At 41.1% G+C, this 25,312-nt stretch overlaps 1 protein-coding gene across 2 annotated transcripts in view; it reads right to left on the bottom strand.

Annotated features, from left to right (window-relative positions):
• Positions 1-11,388: 11,388 nt before the first annotated feature.
• The window catches only part of HMG20A (high mobility group 20A), a 34,688-nt gene continuing 20,764 nt past the window's right edge, over positions 11,389-25,312 (bottom strand). The window contains exons 5-11 of one of the 2 annotated variants that reach the window (XM_026038634.1): positions 23,463-23,678; positions 20,697-20,829; positions 20,310-20,341; positions 16,181-16,256; positions 15,418-15,633; positions 14,542-14,685; positions 11,389-12,167 (exon numbers count right to left, since the gene is read on the bottom strand). In XM_026038634.1, the coding sequence (XP_025894419.1) occupies positions 14,549-14,685; positions 15,418-15,633; positions 16,181-16,256; positions 20,310-20,341; positions 20,697-20,829; positions 23,463-23,678 (810 nt within the window). In that variant the 3' untranslated portion in view covers positions 11,389-12,167; positions 14,542-14,548. Of the gene's footprint in view, positions 12,168-13,783; positions 14,183-14,541; positions 14,686-15,417; positions 15,634-16,180; positions 16,257-20,309; positions 20,342-20,696; positions 20,830-23,462; positions 23,679-25,312 lie in introns of those variants that run through there. The other variant, XM_026038635.1, reaches the window with a different exon arrangement.

The raw sequence follows: 25,312 nt of genomic DNA, 5'->3' as shown, positions 1-25,312 counted from the left end.
GGGCGATGACCAGATTCCAACTGCAAGTGTTTTGGCAGTGCCACGTCCTCCTCATCTGATACACAAGCACTCAAAGTAGCTCTGTCTCCTCTGCACAAGTCCCTGCTAGTGGCTCCTCCATGCTCCAAACCTCCACAAAAGCAGCCATCTCCCAGCCCAGGGCAACGTGCATCACATTGACCTGACAGGTGACAACTGAAATGGGAGAGGGGCCAAGAGGTCCAGCAAAAAAGATAAGAGATTTTGGAAAGCAACAAGTTTACTAAGTATTCAGGCTCCCAATAAATGACATTTTCTGTAATGGTGTTCTATACTACTCAGTCTCTGCAGACAGTGTACCCAGATACCATTAATACAATAAAAATTATTAAGTTAAACTCAGCTAAACTTTGCAAAAAATAATGTGCCTGTGGAATTTAATATAAATCATTTCATTTTACTCATATATCCACACCAATATATATATTTTCCAATGTGAAAATACGTTCCGGCAGCCTGCATATAGGCCTGCATTATACAGGTTAAAATTCAACACTTTCATTATATTCATAATTCCTGACTAGGGAAACCAGCCCACTCAAAAGGTTATTTCTGGCTCCTACGCTCATGCCATTTATTTTTCTCTTCATTATATCTTCCTGCACATTTCTGACTACTATGCCCTGCAAACAAAAAAGGGCTGTTTTCAGAGCACTACATAAGACCTTTGCCACCTACTTGTAGGGATGTCATTTCTGCTTGTGTTCTTAAAGGCCACAGTTGGAGAAAAAAAAGATTTTACTGCAATATATGAGCAGTTTTAGGCACATGGAAACAGGGAAAAATATAAGTATATAGAAACAAGAAATTATTCTATCATCCCTAATCTTCTTCATTTCACATATAGAAGTGCCAATTGAAAGTAATGCTATTAAATGGCTACAGATTCCAGTTCAGATGACACTGGTATTTTCCTGGGCGCTGCTCTACACGTGCTCAGGCACAATCCCTATCTYAGGCAGCTTCCACACTAAATGGGTGTCGTTCACTATTATCATTTGCATGACGAATTTGAGCAGAGAAAAGCAAAATCTCTGCTCTGTATGGCTCCCTGTATTACCCTCATTACTGAGGTATTTGAGTACCTTTTGTTAGTATGTTCATCAGACCATGTGGCAGAAGGAGTCAGGAAGTCCTGGGCGACAGGAGGTCACACAAAAAGTCCATGGCCAACCTTGGAAATTAAACCCTGATTAACTGGATTCAGGCTCAGTCCCACCCTTCCCGAGGATAAGGTTCCCTCTAACACATCTCCTATGATGTGAACAAGCTTTGGCCCTTGACAGTGAAACACCAAGTCCAGGGAATTTGCTCCTTGAAAATTCCAGAAAGTTTCCTATTAAAAAAGAAAAAAAAAAAGAAAAAAGTTGCAGCAGTAAAATCACAAAAATGTGGAATTCTTATTGCCAGAATTTTAACAACGTGGATCAAACCTGGTAAGTACCAAAGACATAACCCAGGCACACGAGAAAAGCAGCAACCCCTTTACACACGAAAGGGCTTTGCTTTCTTAGCTGGGGAAACGTATGTTCTTTCAGTGTTGCACAGCATGCCAGGAGTTCTGATTTTCCTTGGCGAGGGCTGCAGGCAGATTCCCAGGAGGGATTACACACATGCAGACGACTGGGAGGTGCTGGATGAGCCAGTTTCACCTTCCCTACAAACTGATCCCTTGTAGCTGCCCCAGCTGCTGCAGACTGCAGGGGAAGTCCTCGCACCAGCAAGTTCAGCTACTAAATTTTCATTCATTTCAGTGGAGACAAAACATTCCACGGAAGTTCCCTTCTACAAGACAGTATCTACTACTAGATCAAAAATGCCCAGACCAAGTGACAACATACTGCCTCGAAACAAACCCACGCGGATACTTCTTTTTGGTTTAGGGCACRAGCTTGTCCCAGAAAGCTTTCCGAGGCAGCACTGTCCTTCTTCCGCAACAGCGTAAGCTCCATATTGTGCATTTGGGCCAGTTCAGCTGAAATTTACTGGAAGCAATTTTAGTACCAACCCTTCTCCACCTTATGCACTGCCCAGACCATCTTGCACCCCTTTTTTTGTTGGGATTGCTGGGACAGTCTTTCTACACACACAGAAGGCTCCATGGGACCATCATGACCTTCCCTTGGTCAGGACGCTGACCATAATGAGCTTTGGCTCATGGGACAGAGTGAACAAGAACAGAGTGCAATGAGCCCTGGCAAACTCTACAGCACAGTCTAATTAAAAACTGAACAYGCTAACAGCAGTCGTCTACGAAATACGCTGTGATATTTTATTTTCTGTGTTATTATTGTTGATTGGAGCTAAAGTCCAACTGCATTTGTAGGTGACCGTCACTTTCTAGGGAGGATCTTGGAATTCCTGTCAGACTCATTTATAGACCACATAAATTTCCTCTTGTCATCTAATGACAGAGTGATTTAGAGGRATGGAGAAAGCACCAAATGGATAGCTCCATGTAAGCGAAAGAGCAAACCCCAGGAGTGAAGAGGTAGAGGAAGAAATGAGGAGTGAAGGTGAGAAGGGACAGAGATAAAGTCAGAGCTGGAATATATCAAGGCCACAGAACACAGAGACCAAACCTCGCCTGTGGTTAGGCCTATACAAACCTGCAAAGAATCAAGGGGTTGTTTTAGGGATGGGATGTAATATGGGATACTAGGTCTCAAAACAGAAGAGATGATGCTACTTGTAAGTGTCAAAACACATTCAGTAGCGTTTCCTAAGAGCGGGGAGATAACTCTCAAATTCACAAAACAGAACTATCACAAAGGCAGATGGAAGAGCTGGGATGAAAAATATATAAACACACAAATGTGGCAAGCATGTCCAGGCATCCTCGTAAAGCTCAACAGGCGTGTTACAGCATATACCTGCACTCATCCTGCTTCAAATCACTCCTTCTGCAGACACTAAAATTCCTACAAAAATCCCAGAGAATAAACCGAGTTAACACCCCATTAAATACAGCAGACTTTCAATTCAAGGTAGAGACGTGCCTAGATTAAGCTACCTCTGCACAAGCGGGCCCATGGGTAAAATATATCAGTTGTGCTGACTTACGGCCTAAAAGAGACAGGAAGACATTCCTGAGATGCTTGGCTGTGAATTCCAGCAGGAGGGATTTCCACRCGTCGGGAAAGGCTACCTTCTTTGAAGCGTGCTGAAACAGCACACGAGACTCTGCCATAAACATTCTTCTACACTCCAACAAGCGCCCCGAGGGAGAGAGCCAGGAATTTGTTATTTACTATATTTTATCAGCAACGTTATATTCCTTTCCCCTCTGCCACAGATGAACATCTTGGCTTTATTCCTTCAGTTCATTGACCCTGTCAGCCTCACCCTGCCTTGGAAATTGTCACCAGGGAGAACTGCACCGGGGCTGGATTGGTTTGTTTCCCCCATTTCACAGAGCAGAAGATAAATTTAAAACACTTATTCCTATAGTTTTGCATTTTCTAAATACTTCTTAAGCTGCAGTAACTGTGGGGCCCTTCCAAATTCACTGTTCCCACAGTGTTATTTGCTATGACACATTTCTACTACAAGAAGTTCTTTGTTGGGAGAGACCAAGTTTTCTCCTGATTTAACAGCCTGAAATAGCTTCACAAAAAGGACAGAGAGCAAGAAAAGCCGGAGAGGAAAAACATACAGCAAAAGGTACCTGCTCGGAAGGCAGGAGTTAGACTGATTTAGGCTGCCATGTGTTCATTAACAACCTTAGATGCAAAAATGTAGGAGGTTCTCTACAGTTAATGCTTCCACATCATTGCAGCACATGGTTTCACCAATTCCTGTGACCTGCAATGAAAGCAAGATACCTCCAGAAGGGGTTTCCAACTCTCCCCTCCAGCTCTCCTGTCCCATCCCTTGCTTGCTTTGTACAAATTCTATTTCTTGTCAGAAGCYCTACGTGAGCTCAGCCAATTCACAGAAACAGCTAAAAACATTCAGCAAGAAAAAGCTGGGTGGTTCTCRACTGCCTTTATAAGGTGAGGCAGCTCGCAAGCAGGCACGGATATTCTTGGCTGGAATAAGATCACAGCGGAGCAGCAACTATTATCACAGCAGCCCTGCTCTCGCTCCAGAGAGCTGACAGTAGGAGTGTGTAAATGTCAAGTCATAGCAGGCTCCCAACACGAAAACGAGCTCTGCAAAGACACAAAACTATGTAAATATCAACAGTTGCTAAGCTGCCATTACATGGACTTGGGTATTTACAGCTTCCAGCTAGTAAGGAAGCTAGAGAAGAAATCAGCTGTGCTGATTTTAATGTATCAGCCAACAGACAGCATCAGCTTTACCAGCTGGATACCTTTGTCACAGCCATTCTTTGCCATCCAAATGCCAGCTTCAAGGAGACACCGGCTGGGATCGTGTCTTATTTGCTGCGCCAGAATTCCTTGCAACACAGGAATGCTTGCTGAGCATCTTCCATCCTGACCAGCCCCTAAAGCAGGTAACAAGAGGACAATACTGCGGTATGAAATAAAAGCCAATAAAAACAAAAGCAACCAAGGAAACTGCCATCTGTCTAAAACAAAATCAGAGAATTGACTTAAATTTCCACACAGGGAAGCTCTCTGGCTCTGGCTTCCACTAACAATCTTTTTCACTCTCATTTTGAGATATCAAGAATTATCATTAGAGGGCACTGCTTCCCCCAGTAGAAAATGGATTCTTCGGTAGATAGATATTTCTGCCATCTGGAAATGCACATTTACCACATACCTGTGAAATACTGAAACTAGGGCACAGCTAGAATTCCATTTTCACATTTCCTAGCTTTTCTGCTCAAAAGTGTTTCAGGAACGTATGGAACTTGCAGGTCAGAGCCCAGCTAAGAAAAAAACACAACCATTTCTACACTGGCAGTAGGTGAACACCAACCTCAAGAGCAACGCTAAGTTCTATTCCTTTAACTACTCCTTCAGGCTTTTGTTCCTGTTATCTTTACTCTACAAAATGTCCTCCTACATTAATGGAGTTTAAGTGGGCGAGGGCAAAAGAAATCTTACCCACCTCGTTAGGCAAGATTTCGGCTGTAAGCAGAACTCGACACTCYGCACTCAACATACCAGGGACACTCATTAATGCTAGCATGCATAAGAGAAAAATACATCCTTCCCTTCTACACATCAAGTTCATTGTATGCGTTGCAAGCCAYGTGCTTGTGTACAGTCACGTTTCTTCTATAGGAAGAGATGTTCTAATGCCATATAATCGCAGCAGTGAGGTAATTCAGGAGAAGTCAAGTTTGTTGATAACAATGTCAGCCCTCCAGAACACTGATCCACAAGGAAAAGACACTTTGCAGACAGCAATTACTCTGAAGAAGCCAAAACCTTTTCCAAGGAAGGTGTGGAACTGCATTTTTGATGCACTTCCTGCACCTCTTCCCCCAAGGCAGAACAGCTTCCCTCTCCTCCTCCAATGTGAAAAGAAACAAAAAGAACTCAGGGAGGAATTGGAGTGCTGTACAGGAAAAAAAAGCAGCTTCCTCCAAGAGGATTTACAATACCAACACGGTTGTTAACATTCATTCGGAAGAGTTAGAAGAAAAACTCTGTTAATAGATAGGCCTAAAACTTCAGCTTGGGATTTCTTTGCAAGTGTCCTGGGCTTAAGCAATATTATTTCAAATAAATTAGATGAGGGATTTTTTTCACTTAACTAACAGTAGAATAGATTTAATAAAACTTATACTGCCCACAGGAGACAGGCACAGAGACACCTCACGGTATTACTGCTGCAGCCTCCTGTCACCTACAGCCTCCTCTCTGATTCCCAGCCAGCCAGGGTGCCAGGGGTGCCCTTCAGCCAAATTCAATGACTCAGATGTACCTGCCAACGCCCTGGATAGACAAAAGCTCTTAAATAARAGTAAAATATTTCAAATAAGAATTTATTACCTGAAAGTTCAGACGGACCTGAACGCACTGAGAAACCTCTAGGAAAAAGTGGCAGTGCCTTTTACCTGCCAAGCATCAGTGAGCAAAGGTACCAACACATCAGTAGCTGTATTTTTAACAACWTGGAGAGATAAACTGTTCCTTCAACAGAAGAAAGCACAGAGGTTTAACTTCACCCTTTTTTATACCTCAGAATAACTTGCATCTGTTAAAAAATACACACTGTTACTATGATTTTAATATCAGCGGGCTAATTTTTCACCCCCACTGCCCTGCTGTCAGTCCAYGAGCTGTCAAGAACAGGGCCAAGGAAAGCAGCAGCGGGGTCTGAAGCCAGTCTGGGCAGGCAGGTAGGCAGGGAGTGAGTTTGGGCAAACGGCTGAATGACTAGTGCTCAGGATATTTGGATTAGACATACACATTTTAGTAACCTTGGAAAAGTATCTTGCATATACTCAAGAGAATCTGGTTTTCCTTAAAAAAAAGGGGGGGGTTATTCACCTTTTAAAATCTGTATTTTGTAAAAATTAGTACTTGTGACTAAACAGAGTCTTCTTCAGGTATCAGTAGAAGAATGAAGGTTTCCTGTTCATTATAACCAGAGCTTCAATTCCTTTTTCAAAACTCTCCTTTTCACATAGGTTTAAAAAGAGAAAAAGCAACAATAGTTTGTTAGGCAGGAGCCTCACTTGGTGCAAGGCACAGATAACCACACTTCTCTAGGAGATTTTGTATTTCCATCTCTCCTAACGTGAAACAACTTGTGTTCTACTAYTGCAAAAATAACTTGTCCCATGCTATTAGGTGAACTGCTGTAGCCCCTAGCAGGCCCATTCAGGATCCCACTGTCCTATTTATCATATAGATACAAAAMATACTTACTTCTTCTCCAAAAGCATGCAAATCAGGGCAGAAGCTTTGCTATATAAAAACCTTTCCAACAAAGTACTTTTTTTAATGTTTAAAAATGCACTTTGACATTTTTCTCTTTATTTCTAGTCTACTGCACTGATGTGACAAGTATTTGAGGGCGTCCAGTCAACTCAGCAGCACCAACTGCAYGTACAAACTTGACCTTCTGCCTAAATATTTCTGGATCAAGACCTTAATCTCTAGTTAAACTCACCATTTTCCCATGACCCAGTTCTGCACTCAGCTGAACAGTCCCTCCTCCTCCTCCATTGTTTCTCTACTTCTCCATCTCCACGCAGATCCTTTAAAGTGTTACTTCAGGATGTCATGAACTAATTAGTACTGGAACGTTATCAGTTCTGTTAAGTTTGACTTACTGAGATACGCATGTAAATAAAACCTGCAGAGTCTAAAATAAAACATTTTAAAACTTCCTGAGCTGATGGAACATTGCATTATGGCTACAAATAACATGCAAAAATGATAAACCTGTGTTGCATTCGTCCTCACACAGAAGTGAGCCACAAGTAAAGTAACAGCCACTATATAATTCAGCTCCATCTCCCTCTCAGTGACTCTGAAACGGAGTCTGCCACATGCTAGCCAAAGTCCAGAGGTATCTGCCATCAATGTTGTGTCTCTTTGCACTAAAGCACAGCTCAGAAAACTTTAGAGTGGAAAGCCCCGTGTCCTAGTCTGATTTGCACAGTCACTCTTTCCTCTTGCTTCCCTTTAAAATAATACTTAGAAAAATCCCAGCCACATTTGCTTGTCATTGTTTTCACAAAAACGTTCAAAAAGCATTTCAACACCCACACTATACAGGTCCCCACGTGTCGTCAGGTTATAGCAATAAGACAGGATAGTTATTCAAACTTCAAGTCTTCTTTTGTCTATAACTTCCAGGCTCCAATGTTCATTCAGATACACAACACCCCAGCGCCAACAAAACAAATGATGGACCCCCCCAAACCTCGCAGCATCAGAATTACAAGTTTATTAATAGCACCTGCAAGTCATAGTTGTGAAAGCTGTTTCTTTTTGCATTACATAAACGGATGTAGTACAACAGATGCAGCCAAGAACACCTATTTTGCCATTAAGGCAAAATTGGTCTTTAGAATATCTTGGTCTTGAATATGACTAAGATATTCTAAGACAGAAAGAAAGTCTCAATACCGTGAGCAATGAGGAAGGAAGATGAAGCAGAACTACTCACTGTTGGTGGGCACAAAAATTCTACGGGACAAGTGAAGGATAACCGTTAACTTTTGGCAGGCCTGACTCCAAATKTCTGACTCCAAAGCACACATCTGATCTGAAACAAGAGGTTAAAGAAAAATACACACTACAGACRGCATTTATGACTGCAAACACATTATTAAACAGGAACGTGCCTGAGAAAACAGGAAGGAAATTGTATTTTCCTCCTAAAATAGCCAAAAAACTCAAATCTCCTTCACTTCCCTCAAGTGATTATTAGTCATAGATCCCATCCAGCAGCACTAAGTAGGGTTTAAGAAATAAAAGAAAAACAGCAAAAATATTATACTACACTTRTAAATTCAGATGATTGGTCAGCATCTGCTCCTGATGCCACATACAGCACAAAGTGGAACGCAACTGGGCTTTTCCCTCATTATGAAGGGCCTGCTTTTTGCAGGTCTACACTAGTGCTGACATTATCATTCCCAATTCTTACCTAGCCACTATCACATAGTGGCTACAGTCACATAGGAAATCCCTCTCTTTTCCTTCTATTTTTGAAATCTTTAGTACCTCATAGCTGATCATCCAGAGTCCTCCCCAGAGGATCTATAACCAAAGAACAAATTCCATAAGGCTACAGGTTGACTTCACACCTAGCAAGCAGAAGGGAAACATGAGAAARTCTACTAGAGGAAAAGAAAATAAGTTGGGAGGGGAGGGGCAATATGATACAGAAGGCTCTTGCAGGTAAAGCAAGCAGATGGTACTAGGAAATTAAGGAAAACAGAGGAGGACAGGGCTGTTAAAGCATGCGGTGGGGTGGGGAGGGAAATTCAAGGCCTTAAGGTGACTCAAGCTGGGAAACTAGGACATGGACAGGAAGGATCACAATAATTTTTTTTCTGAAAAGTCTCCAACTTTCATTCACTTCAAATAGCGGCTACTTCCTTTAGTGGTTTCAGAAGGAGACATACTTGTGATGTGGAGGGGAAGGGGCAGCTCTCCAATGCTATTTGCACTCAAAGACCATCTTTATATCAAGAGCTAATACACTGAAGTGCCGGAAGATGGAGTAGCCATTAGTTCTCGGATCATCTGACAGGCAGGATAAGCACTGAGCACTCACCCGGCCTCCTGTGAGAAGAAATTACAGCCTATCGTGTCATTCCAAGATACATTAAAACACATACACAGTCATCTGAACAAGCAATTATAGAAAACATGCATTACCAATCAGGACTGCTGGAGAACACTGGTGATTAATGGGGAGTTGACAAAAATCTCTCAGACAAGAGAGCAACGCTTGTTAATGACTCTTTCATTAAAATGCAGTTAAAATTGAATCAGAATGGATTCAACGTTGAATAATTTTAATGAAGCAAGTATCACACAAGCACATCAACTTCTCAGAAACAAAAGAAACTCCAAAAGTTTAATTACAAAAACATTATACATAAAACTTGGCATCTCAACACATTGATCCAACAAATGGACTCCATTTTCATACAGTTTTCTTAACATTTCTCTAAGTGAAGAGAAAGCACTTTATCCTGTTCCTCTCATCAACACCCACTTCATATTTTTGTCAGCCAACATTGAAAAATGTAAACTGAAGTGACATTCAGGAAAACACTGGAAAGGCAAAATCCATTTCATAGGGTTAATCAGAGGAGATAGGAAGCGTCTTAAGACAAAACATCATCTGTCATCTTGTTGACAAGCACAAACTTAATCTTTCCCCAGATGCTTTAAGCTGGGTATGGCATCTCCCTTCCTTCTTCATGGGAAAAAGAAAAGATTTGTCAGTCTCCAGCTAATAGCATCACCTTGYGTTTCCCATCTGAGAACACCCACCYGTTACACAACGGGATGACATATCAGCTGTGCTCCACGAGCAGATACTTGCACTGAATTCATACAAATGGGGTTAGCCTGCAGCCACACACCTCCTTTAGAGCGAGTGTGCGTACTGCACAGCCTGGAATTGCATCCCATTATATTAGGTACCAATTTCTGGAGTCTTCATGGGTTATAAGATGCCACAAACTGAATTTTAGGATTTTGTAAATCAACTTTTGGCTGGCAGTGCATTTTGGCCACTTCAATGAAAGTCCAATATCACTAATCCTAGAACAGGAGGCATGCACAGAGCATGAAGGTACAGGTGATTTTTCCTAGAGACATTATTAGCCTRTAGATTTTTCCCCCATACAATATTTGTTAAAGAATCCACTAAATAGTCCATGCCAACATCAGTTGGTCTTCTCCACATTGCAGAAGGGGTAGGTCAATGCAGCAAAACGTGGTTCTTTTTGGTGAAGTCTTGCAAATGAGACTGAAGACAAGTGAGAGGAGTTTCCTCCTAGAAGGAAGACTTGAATTTACATGGAAATCCTTGCTGCTTGGTTACAGCAATAAGACAACAAGCAAGCACAGACCTGACGTGCAACATGTTGACCCGGAGGTGGCTTCAGCAAGCACAAAGTCCATGTGTATAGCATGGGAAAGAAGAAACTACTTTTTCATCTTCAAGTACTTGCATTACAGATACTTGAAAGCAATCTTGATTGCAATGCACTCAAGTAATGAAAGCAATCTCCAATTCATAACAGGGAAATCCTTAAAGATTTCTGAAGGAGAAGCAAGGAGACTCATGTGGAAGAGAGTGCATTCCAATCGTTCCTATGAAACCCAAAGGTGTTCAACAAGTGCTCAAAGTCTGAATTACCAATTTGACAGGAACCCAAGGGCAATGATTTGCATAAGCTGGAGCAGACAGTAGGTGCCTTCATCTTTGACAGGAGGTGCAGCGCAGCTTAGCAAGATTCCAGACTCTAGCATGCAAACTTCTAGYCAATGCAAGTGAAAGGCCATTTAGGTCACAGTGGAACACAATATGCTGAATGCTATAGGCTCTGTAGGCTATACTTGAACAGCAAGAAGGTGAAAGCACTTACAGGCTGCAGCTGAGAATTCTGCAGGCTGCTATGTGGACCTAGCTGCTAATAACCTTCTCTGCTATAACAACTCACACAAAAATATACGTGCTGTTTCTAGGCATACTGTTTCTCAGCGCTACAGTTTCAGAAAGGCAGAAAATAAAGCCCCCCTGCACRTTTCTCTGTGTATAGAATGAGATCAATCTCTGTAAAAGCAAGCAGTAACATCAGACTGAAAAACCCATCGGAGGGAAGAGCAGCTTTGTGTTTTCAGTCTAAAATGGAGATTTCTGCTTTCCCTGCCAGCTGAGAAGAGCTAGCTTTTCACTTCCTTTCTTGATTATCATTAACCTTTGCAACAGAAAAATGTTCCAGCACATACTTTCAAGAGGTAACCACAGACCTTCACAGAAGAGCAGGATGCACGTGCAAAAAGGGTGCTCAGAGGGGTGGTGGGACAGTCTGTCCTGTACTGGAATCAAGTCCCAAAGCACCAATTACAGGCAGTTTCGGTAGGGAATGAACTCACATTTTAGAAGTCGCAGGACAACATGAAAAGCAGAGTTCTGCTGAAAAAAAGCTTACATAAAAGTGGCAGGCAGGGAGGACAGGAMAGCTCGCTGAGGAAGGCTGCCTGCCATGACAGGACACAGGTGCTCCTATCCAGTACTGCAAGTATCAAGTAACAAGATCAAAAGAAGAAAACTGAAGTAGGGGAATGAATTCCCACGAGGTAAATGTGAAAACAAAATAAAGGACGTCAAAAGACATGAAGCAATAACACACTTCAAAGTTATTACCACGATAAGTAGGCTGACTTAATTTCACAAACCGAGAGATTTCACCTCCACAGTCAGCCAGGTTACAGAAAGTATGCACTCTCACATCCAGAAAAGCTAATAAAAAATTGAAAATTGCACAAAAAGTCACATGCTCTTTTTTACATAGAGGACAGTTCAAAAATGCTTAGTGGGTGGTGTCCGTGGCTTCTTGAGACCTTTTAATGCATTGATCTGCTTGCCCCAGTGAAACTGCAAAGGCAGAAAGCAGGACAAACCTGCAAATTCTGCCTCCCGCCCCTAGTCTTTCCCTCATGGCTTCTTATTCCACACTGGCCGAAAAACTTTTGTAAAGCATCCCTGGGTCATGAGACCTGCAGACGAAACAACAGAAAAAAAAAAAAGTGTTAGAAGACCACAATCTGTGAGGATGAAATAGGACACCGTGACATTATTTTTGAAGAGCTTGTTTGGAAATATGACATTAATTGTGCAAAGAAGCATACAGAGACAGAAGTATGTCAGGACAGCCACTAATTTTATACCTGTGAATTCCTGTTTCCATCCAAAGAACAGATTGCTAAATAAGAAACAACTTCCTCTTGCCCTTATATGCTGTCTGTTCGCACAAAGAAGTTTTAGCATGCAGTACGGAGAAACATTCAYTGCTACAGTCAAGGAGCCTTTAAACAAAAGGTACTGAAGCCACTAAAAAAACTAAATTCTGTAGTACAGAATTTTTGTAGAATAATGAATGCATTTTCTACAAACTTTGATTTTGTAACGTGTCTCAAAGATACTGCTAGGTCGATAGAGATTGCATTTCAGAGAATTAGTCTATATCTTACATACAAGTTAACAGAGAGACAATGGTCATGGCAGTCTGACTATAGGGTTTACTCAGACAGCAACTCAAACTTTGTCCTAAACTTCCCTCTCTTATGGAAGCCTTTTTCTTGGTAGATTTGCAACCATAAAGCCCTTTTTCAATCTAAGASTGTGCCACAAAATACAGTAGCTAGCCTAACATTCACGTAGCAATGAATAGGCCTATGAGCCATTGGAAATCCGATCCAGCTACAAGTACATATTTATACCATGAAAACAGGTAAATAATAACCACATTTTTAATTGCCTCATGCCATTATGCTCCTGAACGCAGGAAAAGTGTTAAGAGTGTACATAAACTGCAAACCAAGAGGAAGGATTCCAGAGGAAGAAATAGTTTTTCCAAGCCACTTCTAGAAAAAAAAATTGGATTCCTCTATAAGAAAAAGGTGCATTTTAAGAACACATAAAATAACAATGATTTAGGAAATAAGAATCCTCATGACATAAGAATCGAAGCCTTGATTTGAGGAGCTCTGAGCCATGATTCTTCTGACAAGGTGTTTAAAGGGCAGACATCTATCTCAGTGCTTGGCACGCCCTTCGATACCCGATGGCTGAGAAACTGCTTTCCCTCTTACCACATCCTCTCAAACCTCCCCAGCCACAGTTCTCTCTTTCTGACCTCACAAGAGTGCTAATTGAAAACAGTTTTCAAAAATGAGGCGGCTGAAAAATCCCAGACCTGGATCGACAAGCTGTTCCCCTTCACAAATAGCAACAGTAAAAGCCACTTCTTTATTCTGCTGGGAGCTCAGTTGCCTCTTAGAACGAGAGCCCGTTCCATCTGGCTGCCCTCTGGAAGGACAATGATCTTCCAGCTTTAGCCACGCTATAATGGGGAAAGCGTAATTAACTGTTCTGTGCACTATCACAAAAGGTCAGAATCAGAAGAGATAAAAAGCCACGTCCTCAAATTCACAGGCGGCACAACTCGGATTTTATTTGCATTTCTAAACACAAACACAGAGGAACATACACAGTAAATCTCTTCACAATATACTTCTAGAGAATCCAGGTACATGCATAATTGCAGTAGGAAAAGGTAATCTCCCAATGTCTGGATACTGTTGCAGGGCGGGAGGGTGAGTAAATAGGCTGGGAAATGCAGTAATGCACAAAGACTTTTTTCTTTATTGCTTTCTCCATTCAGTCCTTGATTRGGGCTTTCTAGGCTGCTGAGCAGAAACAAAAGTGCAGCACCATGAGCTCTGCAATACTGTATGCATAAACTGGTGAGCATTAGYCTCAGCAAATGCCACATCCAGCTTGAATCACACATCAGAGCTTCACTTGCATGTAAACTGTCATATCCAGAACAACTTGACTACAGGTGCTGCAGACTTGGTAGTTTAAAGGTATTTTCAGTTCATAATGGAAATGAGCTCACCTGTAACCTCTTGAGGCAAATGAGATTTCTTCATGACCAGGTCCTACATTTATGCAGAACTCTTCAAATTGTTTCTTTCTCAAGTGAAGTAAATCTTCTACATTAGTCACCCTAGCATTCAAATGTAAATTATTGCTCTTCTTTTTCTACACTGTCAGTGTTCTCAATATTCACATCACACATCAAATACACTGAATAACAGGGCAAGTAGCTGTATTATGTCCTTGTATGTATAAATATCTCAGAGCTAGGGAGGAGAATTTCAGAACCTTTAAGTGCAGTTAGATTTCTTTTCAACCTCGTTTGACTTTCAGGCAAGTCAACCTGCTCTTGTAGCTTTGAGAGGAAAAAAGTGCCTTTTTTTTTGCTTAGGCAATACAGTGACCTACACATGAATCGGTGTCAGACTAAGTACCAGCAGTACCGAGTAGGTAACACGGAAAAACAGGCTAAAAGACAAGAGCACTTACCCAAGCACTAGCGTTCAAGCCGGTTTACCACCTCTCGGACCGTGGCTATGAGGTTCTCGTTCTCCTGCGGGTTAGCCATAATAATACTGTGCAGCCTATTCATGTACGAGTCAATCGTTTCCATAGTGGGTGTCTCCCCGCTACCTACAGTTAATGGAGTAAAATGAACCACAGAATATTTAGACGGCTGCAGCAATTGCAGAAAGTCAAGACTATACTTAGGCCAGCTTGTGCCAACACGCAAGCTGCTATAAAGGTGCTCTTGCCCTGTATCCCTTCATCTATTAGGCTCTGTAGAAGAAAGTTTCCACCTCGGAACCACACATTTTGTGGAGGCAGAACAGCAGGACTAGCGAAGCCTGGACTTCAACGATTTGTATCTCATTGCTGATTATAATTGAACCTTCCCTCCTCCCCCCACACCCTTTTTATTTTTTACACTGGGCACTCAGATTATCTAAGTGGATTCTCTGGMGTCTAACAATGCAGATGCTAACACCGAAGCCTTTCCATTAATCAAGGAACTTATAGGTCCTGTCTTTTCAACTTAGTAGCACATTTTCACATAACAAGTGAAGGGGAACAAGGACTGAATAAGCACTTCCTTGGGAACAAARCAACGAGCAAGTGTACTTAAAACAAGAAGAAAGATGGATAAAAGGAAACAAGGCTGAAATAAAGCTCTGTTAATRCTAAACATTCACCTGGATTTATTCCAAGGCTATGGTATCCGATACAAAAAAAAACACCAAAAAAACAAACACCCTCAGAAATAGCCTTAGACTAYAAAATTACAAGGCAGGCAATGCAACTTCAAAGCAACATTAGAAGATAAAATTTAATTTGGACAGAGTCCTAAGCTTAAAAAAGTCTTACCTGGTAGTGGGACTCCAGCAAAGCTGGTGGTGAGTGCCTGGCGCAGGGTCTCTAGGTGCTGCTGCAGCACCGTGTTGCGACTACGCTCCTGTATCACATCCACCTCCAGCTTCTCCACGGCCGTGCGCATACTCTCCACGTGCTTCTGCAGAGCCGCGTTCCTCTCCTCAAACTCCATGTTGGATTTACGGAGCTGCCGCAGCTCGGCTTCTCGTGCTGTGAATATCAGCCCATGCCCACCCCAGGAGTCAAAGAAAACATCCCTATGGTTGGCAGTTAAAGCTAAGTCTAGGGGGTCTCCTAAATTGATCTTTGAGAATAGTGTGGTTTTGGACTAGGCATAAAAAGTATCACATTGTGGAGCTCTAGAAATTAACCGCTATTTAAGCATTAGCGAAGAGACARGCAAATTAGACAATCAAAGCATGGCAACAGAAGAGAATTGAGCCTGAACCAACATCTTTCTCTACCTCAAAGGTTTCTTAAGGCTATACTACAACACTTGGAGCTTGGAATGGCTGGAAAAGGCAGCCAGTGGACCGTAAATGCTACCAACATTCTCTATTAAGGGCAGTTTTGGATATCAGTGAGGCAGGAATACCTGCTATCAGAGTCATTATATACATATAGAGGTGAATGCAAACATTGTCCAACTACATCCAAGTCATTACTTGAGGTACTCTCACACTGCCTTCGCTCAGCTGACACTACTGGGGCAAAATCTGGGAAGAAAAAAAGCAGGCCCAGCAGGAGTTTAGTTTACCTTTGCTATGATTCAGGAACTCTTCTGTGAAGATCGGGATATCAAAAACAGACCTCTCCTTTGTGTCCGTTTCCTTCTAAAAAGGAGCAGAAAGAAAATGTAAGCTAACATGTTCTGTTAATGAAACAGCAGAGAGACCTAAAACTGAGGCAGATAAACCAAGAACTGGATGGATGGAAGATGGTTTTAATTCCTATTGACGATTTTAACAGAGGCCGAACGCTACGATCAAGAAGTATCTTAGACTACTGAAACACACATTTTGCCCTGAAGACAATACACATTAGACAATCATTCAGTAATTTTAAAATTTGAAAATCCAAATTCATCTGTTTTCTGYATCATAACGGAAACCATCCCACAACAAAACAAACGACATTCTCTACAGACAGTTTTAGGCTACTGTCAACAAACACGAAATAAACCAAGCACCATTCATGCCAAATATGAARGCTCTTTGCCTTTCACCTAACAAGGTTAACGAGAAAAGAGACAAGAAGAACTGCTAAGAGAAAAAAAACACAGCTTTTCCACAGGGTGCCAATTCCACATCTCTCTGTTCCAAATTGTACTATGCACTTGGTCTCAAAGAGATGGGATGCTTCAAGAGAGCCATATCTTTTTTCCAAAGATTTTGAAGGATGCTGCCTCCAGAGAAAAATATATATATGTATATATATATATATATGAACATGGCACGAAGTGTAAGATTCTCTGGGGAAACTTGTTTACAGAATGTATGTCATATTTTGAAGGGCTAGAGGGAGAAAGGAGAAGAAATAAGTACGGGTGTTCGTTGCTTTCAGAAAGCAGTCATTTGTCCTTATGGCACGCGTGCATCCATGTGGGGATTACTTCAAGGAACTGGCTGCTTTTTCTGCATTCTGCAAAACCTAACAATGCAAAATCTGTGCTCTTTAAGGCGCATTGTCATAAAAACTGTGGTCAAAGGCATTGTAGAAGTTTTCAAACTTGTTTAGCTAATTTCCAGTAAGCCTGAGGAGTTCAGCTCTGTGGACTTGAGTACTACAATCTAAGAGGTTGCTGCACTTGATGTGCAGGAGATAGGATACCAGTTTACAGCTCATGACTCTAACAGGCATTTTTAAAAGTCTTCTAAAGCAGGGAGACTCAAAGAAAAGAGGCACTACGCCAAATGTTTTCCTTCAAGGATTTTTTAGATTAAATTTAAATTTATTATTATTAGTGATACTTCAGTCACCATTTCTGCAAGTCAAATCAACAGAAATCAATGCTTACAGCCTGCATCATTACTGACAATGCCAATTCAAGTTAGATTTATTTTTTTTCCTATGATGAACTTCAATAATCAAACTGTTACTTAATATAGGAAGAGAAGTTAATCATCAGAGAATCTCTATAAATAGCAAGTTTTCAAACCCCTCAAATASCTCAGCTGGCAAAGCACACCAAGAACTCATTCCTCCAATATTATGTTCAGAGCCTGAGAGAAAATACCACTCTTATTTCTGCCACTACAATAGAGGCCTTTGTATTTGAACACCTTGGGTTTTAAATGAAGTGTCAAACATGATTYGGTGTCTGGCAAAAAAATCCAACTGTTTAACAACCTAAAAGGGAATTCTGCAACTAAGTTGAAGAGTTCCATATTGGTGCCTGTCTCATGAAGGGGCTGGACCAGGGCGAACTGAACRCCAGCAACTAAGAGATGAGGGTAAAGGCAACTGCAAACGCTCATGAAGTCCTTACCCAAACAATACATTAATTTCATTCTAACATCCCACCCCAAGACAGACAGAAGTTAATGTCACCTTGAAATCTAGGACACTAGCATTCATGTACACTAAGCAGTGGTGTCAGTTAGGAAGTTGGGTTCAAATAAGTAAATAAAATATCCCACACCACTTAGAGGACAAGTCTAGAAAAACCATGATGATGATTACTGCTACCTGTCTGCCAAGAGGCACTGGCTGGCCCAGCAATGGCTCCTAGAGAGCACGTGGTGGTGAAGGCACTGCTGATACTCTATTTGCTGCCCCAGAGTACAGGTTCTTTARGTAGGAACTAAAGAACATTAAAGCAATTAGATGAAACCATTCAGTTTCTGAAAGGCAACCAAGAAATTCTACGTAACAGAAGAACGATAATGAAAGCCATCAGCACTCTTCCATTACAGAATACATTACCCAACCTATAAAAGATGCTCTTGAGGGCTCTGAGATRCTCAGACCATTCTGGGATTCACCTGGGATTGAAGTCATAAGGATTTGATTACCTCCTCACTGAGAAAGCCCAGTCTGTTTTAGGCTGTACATCATATTGTAATTCCTCAAATTAAAAGAAAATCAAAATTATTATTTCYATCTTCTGCCTTAAACATGACTGACAGTCTGGGAAGCATTTCTACCAGTAATGTCCTTCTCACTGGGTTATTAAATTGAGGTTGATTTTTGGAGGTTCCAGGTCAAACTCAGCCCRATGTTCTCAGGTACATTTTCTGTTTGCATGCTCACACTACAGCAGGCATTTGCCTATCCTTGAGGGTCTTAGACATGACCAGATGTAACACCTAAACTGTCTGGCATGTTCATAAGCATCTTTCATAACAGAAAGTTGAAAAATGCTAAGKGAACAAAACAAGACTTCAAAGGAGGATGTCTGCCTTTGCATTCTGGACAGTATCTGTCTCATGAAGCTTGGAAGCCCTATAGGAATAGGAAGAACTCCTCTGTAAGCAGACAAATGAAGTGTGAAATTTCAGCAATAACTTGTGTTTACAAGGATGAGAGTCAAGACTCATCTTGACTCATCTTGAGAATTTTTTTTATTTGTCATAATATGTCAAATATGTAAATGTCACCATCAATTACCTGGTACTTGTACAAAACCAGATTATTAGGAAAGTTTTCAATTCAAGATTAATTTAGATTCAGAGACTGCAGAATCAGAAGTCTCAGGGGCTATATACTTCAGAGCTAGGAGTATTGCCTTTAAGAGTTAATCAAATACATGAAAACCACGCTCTTGAAGCATTTTCCTGGAAACAAAAYATACTTGCCTTAAGGAAGACAAGAAGAGTGGTTGCCTCTCAGAAGTGCACATTCTTGCCACTATTGTAACAAACCCATTAGCAAGCAACTTGATTGCTTTCCCAAGGGGAAAAAAGAAATCCTCAAAGAAAAGGAAAAGATCTTTCAGAAAGGCCTTGGACCTACCTACTGAAGACGCTGTGTATAAATAAACAAGATTTTTCATTTCCTTGTTTTTTATGTAATTTATTGGTAACCATGCAAGATGTTTTGTGGCCTTAAGAAAGGCAAGGAGAGGCAAAAAGCTTAGTGCCTGAGGAAGGCAGACGGCACGGACTGTCAAGGGCACACTAAGTGTATGACAGGTCTCATATCAGCTGAAGCATAATCATGATATCCCCAGACACCATTATTCTTCTCTAATATTTATGTATGCAAAGGTGTGCAGGGGAGGTGAGAGGTTAAACCAAAGATCTCACAATAATTTTGGTAACATTCCATGTCTCCTTCTCAAAGAAACCACAGCATTTACTGTGATGGAAAATACCAGTACCTCAAAACCACAGACTAAACACTTTAACTAAGCTTGAAAGGTTTATCTAGGTCTCAAGCCATGTTAGTTCTACCTAGATATCTCTTTACCCAATAATGTTTATTGGGTAAAAAATGCCAGTAGGTGGGGGAATTCAAGCCTTTCTGTTTTGAAAAGCTGAAAAGGAAAATTTTTTTAAGTTGAATCTGCAATAGAGGAGATTATTAAAGTCCCAATTACATTAGCTTACACTCACTATTTAAAAAAAAAAAAAAATCAAGTCATACATCTCTTTCAAACCACATAAAAAAAATAAGATACTCCCTTCAGTCTGTTTAAGTATGCTCTACACTTTCACTTTATCTCAGACCATTTATACTTGCCAGAAATTTCTGATTTTCATCATCCTAATGATAAGCATAAGAGTATTCAGTTGCTTCTAACTTAAAAACCTTACGAAAAGGGGAAGAACACACAGTATTTTAAGCCCTTGATTATTTCACCAGCTGGCATAAACTTATATTGACTTCAGTTCAGAGTGTCATCTGAAGATCTACCCACCGATGTGCAGAACAAAGAGGCTTACCTCATGATCATGGGCTGGCTGTCTTGCTCCATCTGGAAAAGAAAAAATAAGCAAGAAATCCCCCAAACAAAAGACAAACAAACAARCTAGTAAAACTACCAAATAACCACAGTCACACAACAAACAGTTATAGATAGAAAGCTTGTGTAGCTTTCCTAAAGTCATGCAAAAGTAGAATCTACTTTGAGTGCTTTGAAGGTACTTGCTCTAGTACAACATAGTGGCAGTTACATCTGTGTAAACACAGTTACTTTACAATAGTAGACGCAAACACTAAAGAAAACACATCTGCTTTGTAACAACCAAAGGCTTTTCATGAAGGTGAGGCTATACTTCTCGTTGGTCATCTTGTTCTAGCTAAGCACARCTTTTTGCTCCATTTAATACCTTGTCTGTGTGATTTCCCTTTTTGTCTGTCCTGTGCTTTCCTGCTAAAGACTTTGTAGGCTTCAGTCTTCTGATATTGCTCCAGCTCCCGCATGTAACGCTCCTTGTCTCTATCTGCTTCATCAAGGTATCGCTGAAACGAAAAAGCCCAAGAGTTTCAGGGAATTTCCTCCCTTTCAGGAAGGAAGGAAGAAAAACAGCTTGTCAGAGGAACTGCTGATCCATCTAACCTATGCAAACAGTAAAGTAGTGGAGAAACAATGAGAATGTACGTGAGATGCAGAGAACTAAGAGTCTGGGATAAAACATTGCTGTTCTAATGCCTTTTTGTCTCTTTTACCAAATCATCATCCTGCTAACGTTTTGGTTGCTTGTTAGACCTAGAAGCAGTCAACTGACAGGCTGCCCAGCTTGATGCTGTGTATATACACTATAGAGAACATACTCAAGAATTAGGTTTCTGTGGCTGTGATTAAATGCTGCCCTACAAGAATCCCTTGTTAATAGGTTATCATTTACTCAGATCTGCAGCAAGGGATTTCTGTATGCACTTGCTTTCAAATCCCACAGGCAAAATTTCACCACCTCACTCTTTCCCCTCATCTGAGGGGTAACCAAAACACTGTGGCTACTCTAAAAGAGGAGCTTAAAGAGAACAGAGCCTAAAAGGTTCTATCAATTGCTTTAATATCTACATTTAAGTTACAAGAAACCATTGTATTCTAGCCTGGAGGAATTTCAGGCAACTGCATAATAGAACAAGCTTAATTGGAGAATATTTTAAGGATACTGATGAACTGAGCATCACCTAAGAAGTGGCCAACTCAGGGACTAATGGAATTTTTCCACGAAAAAGCTGCCTTACCCACCACCTCTTTCCCATTCAAGTTTAAAATTCAGGGGAAACCTCAAACCAGAGCAAGTCTTAGACACTTGGTATGGTCGTTAATCTTCATGAAATCATCACAAGCCACTTTGCAGTTATATATTCAGTGCATTTGGGACATTGTCTTGACCCTACTGCAGTCACTGCTTCTATTCCAGACCAGGGCAAACTGGAGGATGTTGAGTTTGTGCTGCTTTTGGGCGTTGCTGGAGATGGCAGGGARGAATTAAGGCATTATGGAAAAACAGAACGTGCTGCTGAAAGAGCACAGACAATGAATGATGCGGCCTGCACCTTTTTTCTTCAACTTGTGCTTTGAACGGATTGTTCTGAATCAGTAAGAATGAATTATGCTGTGCTAACTGTAACTAGATGTCCTAGGTTTTCTAGCACAGATTTGTTACCTCTCATATTCCTCTACACAGGAGGATAAAAGAAGAATGATTAATCATGTGTGATTTGCTTTATGGCTACAGCAAGGTAATGGCTGGGTAGAAAGCTGGGCTTTGGCTTTTTTTTTGGCAAAGGCAGTATTTGGCTGGCTCATTTAGCTCAATCAACTCATCCTTAAGCTGGACAAAAGCAAAGGGAACCCATGCAAGACTACTGGGCTGGAACAAGGGAAATGGGGGACTGTTTCTTCTCTGCTGTCACATCAAAAACTAGTTCGCTAATTGTTGGGGACCAGCCAGGAGAGAACTTYACACATGCCTGTCCCATGGATTATTCAACATTAACCCAAACAGGAGACAAGTACTTCCCTCAGCTTCACTGCTTGCTTTAGGAAAATAATTTCTTTATAGTCCAAAGCCAGCTTAGTCAGCTTTAACCAGAATTTGGGGTCTGTCCTGTTAGAGTTAATGGTTTCAAGTCAGCAACACTCCCTAATAACCTTAATAAAGACATGCAGGAAGATTAGATAGAAACCAAGTACTTGGCAGTTCTTCCCCGCCTCAGTACTGGTTAGTGAAAGTTACAGGTTAGTACAGGCTCCATGGCGATTTTTTTTTTAAAAAAAGACCATTTAAAAGGCTGCACACAGGAAAAAAGGAGATTGATTAAATGCTCTAAGTTAAGAAACTGTCACAGAGGCTTTAACAGTATCTTAAGCTGGAGAGGAATCTCTTATTCTCTCACTTCCCCCTTCTCCCAGCAATCAGTGACAGCAATTGCACCGCAGCAAATCTGCTGCTAAATCAATTGGCTCGGTTGACACATTTTCCATTATGGACAAAACGATTGTTCATACACTGTTTTCTAAGATCTCTAACTGGTATTCCACGAACCAGCTCATCAACAGCAACATACTAGCAAAGGCCAAGTCTCTGCATTTTTAGATTTCTAATAAAGACAACAAAGACTAACTACTTAATTTCTTCCAGCAACATGCCCTTTCAGGTGCACTTGAGTTATTCTAAGATACCAAATATTTATATTCCTTGATGAGTTTGTAAAATAAACCAAAATTTAAAATCATTTGAGCAGCTCTGAAACCTCGCTGAAATCTCCTCAACTAGAGCGAATGAGCCCCTGTCCCACTGGCTCTGATGGCTCTGGCCTTGGCAATTCTCAGCTGTGTCTGGGTTAGGTAGAACAGAGTTCCATCTCCATAAATCACAAGCCACAGGATATCTTGTTACAACCTTCCCCCAAGTTCCCCAGTACAACTTTGCACTATTTAGATTTTTTCCAAGTCACACCTGGATGAGCTGCTACAGCCCTACCAGGGTTCATTACTTGAACTCTGAAGGACCTGTGCACCATATTTTTAAACATTTTCCTAAATATAACTTCAAAAGTCTATGTTAACTTCCTCACTACACAWTATTGTCATTTAACAAAAATGATATTCCAACAAGGAAAAGGGAGTTTAATGGTACCCGTTTCTCCTCGGGAGGCAGTTTACTCCATTCATTGCCCAGCATCCTGGTGATCTCTGGGAAAGGAACTTCAGGCCTCTTCGCTCGAAGCTGCTCCCTACGCTCATTCATGAATCGCACATACCCTGTGAGGGGGGATTTGGGGGCATTGCTGTCCCTAAGGGGTTTCTTCCTCTTTCTCCCTTTGGCCCAGCCTCCTCGTTTAGTTCTTTGCTGCTGCAAAATGAAAATGGAAGAAAATTCAGATTGAAAGAAAAAGATCACCACCCCTGGAAGGAATAAATATTCATATCTCACACATTTTCATCAGGAGTACGTGGCTACAACATATCCTGCCCAAAGATGCTCTTCACTGCCCTTCAGACCTCACTTTAGAGGAACCCCCTTCTCTAGCCAAATAAGTCTCCTTGTGAAAAGCTTTTGTAGTATCACTCCTGGTCCACTAGGAGAAAAAAAAGTGGCAACTTATGTGTAAATCCAGAATATTAAGGAATAGTCTAAACATACAGGAAGACATAAAAATGGAGATAACCATCCTCTTTTTTTGAGGGACAGAAATAACATATCAGTTACTTATCAATTAGCCCTTCCGTTTCCTATCTTACTCCAGTAATGATTCAGACCCTCCTCCGAAATCATCTCAGAAAGAAAAGTCACAAACTATTAAGTTTCACAGAATCACAGAATGTTCAAGGTKGGAAGGGACCTCTAGAGGTCATCTAGTCCAACCTTCCTGCTCAAGCAGGCACACCTAGAGCATGTGGCACAGGGTGGCATTCAGGTAGGTTTTGAAGACCTCCAGAGGAAGAGACTCCACAACCTCCCTGGGCAGCCTGTTCCACTGCTCTGTCACCCTCACAGTGAAGGGTGACACCTTTGTACAAGTTCATGCCGGACAATTAAGTAGCARTATGTCACAGATTAGGTCTGACCAGAGTCTAGTATCAGCTTATGCTATGGACCATGAGGAGTGATACAGCTCATGAAACTGCTACAACTGGAAGTATTCATTTTGTTCTAAATCTTATTTTTCTTTTGTGCTCGAGTCATTTGTCTCAACATAGTATTTGAAAAATTTTATATACTAGCTAGCAGTTTCTYGTTTATTCTATTTAGTTAAAGGATTCCTTCTGAATCTCTTCCATTTGGGCATGTCAGGCCCAAAATGCGTGAGAAGACAGTCATTCTATACATGCTTCCCTCCACCCCACTTCTTGTTATCTCTACCACCAAATATGTCAGAATTTCAAAACAAATGTCAAAAAAAAATCAAAGAACCTTAAAGAAGTTGAACATCATCTCCAATGAAAAACGCCCTAAGAAGGGAACATTGTGAGACTTGCCTGTGGCACATAGCAAGTCCAAGGGAGTGACATAACTAACACTCATCTTCCTGGCTTCACAGTACTACTCTAATCTCCGGAAAACATTGTTTGTCCTTGCTATAAACATATATACAGCTATTATCAGTACTTCTAACTTCTCCCATAATCAACATGCTCCCTCCACCATGTTGTTTTTGGTTGCCCTTCTGGATTTTTAACTACAACAAAAGTAAAAGGACAAAGCTSAAGTCAAACAGCAAGAGGGGAAGACGAAATTTATCTATCAAAGATTCGAAACCACTTTCATGTCATATTTTAGTTCCTTCACCATTTAGTCACCAAATATTGTGTGTGACAGCACACAGGCAAGTCTAAAGAAGCAGGCAGAATGCTTCCAAAGACACTAGTTACTCACAAAAAGCATAACTGTCACTTTGCTGCCTCAGAGGACATGAAATAGAATGGGGCAATGGAACATTGCGTTTTCAGGAGAAAAAAAAAGAGAAAAAAAAGAGGCAGTTTAAG

The sequence above is a fragment of the Nothoprocta perdicaria genome, unplaced genomic scaffold, assembly GCF_003342845.1.
Source record: "Nothoprocta perdicaria isolate Ctin4 unplaced genomic scaffold, notPer1 scaffold_214, whole genome shotgun sequence".
Classification (NCBI taxonomy): domain Eukaryota; kingdom Metazoa; phylum Chordata; class Aves; order Tinamiformes; family Tinamidae; genus Nothoprocta; species Nothoprocta perdicaria.
The sequence above is the reverse complement of the archived record's forward strand: the minus strand, read 5'-3'. Positions and strand labels throughout refer to the sequence as shown.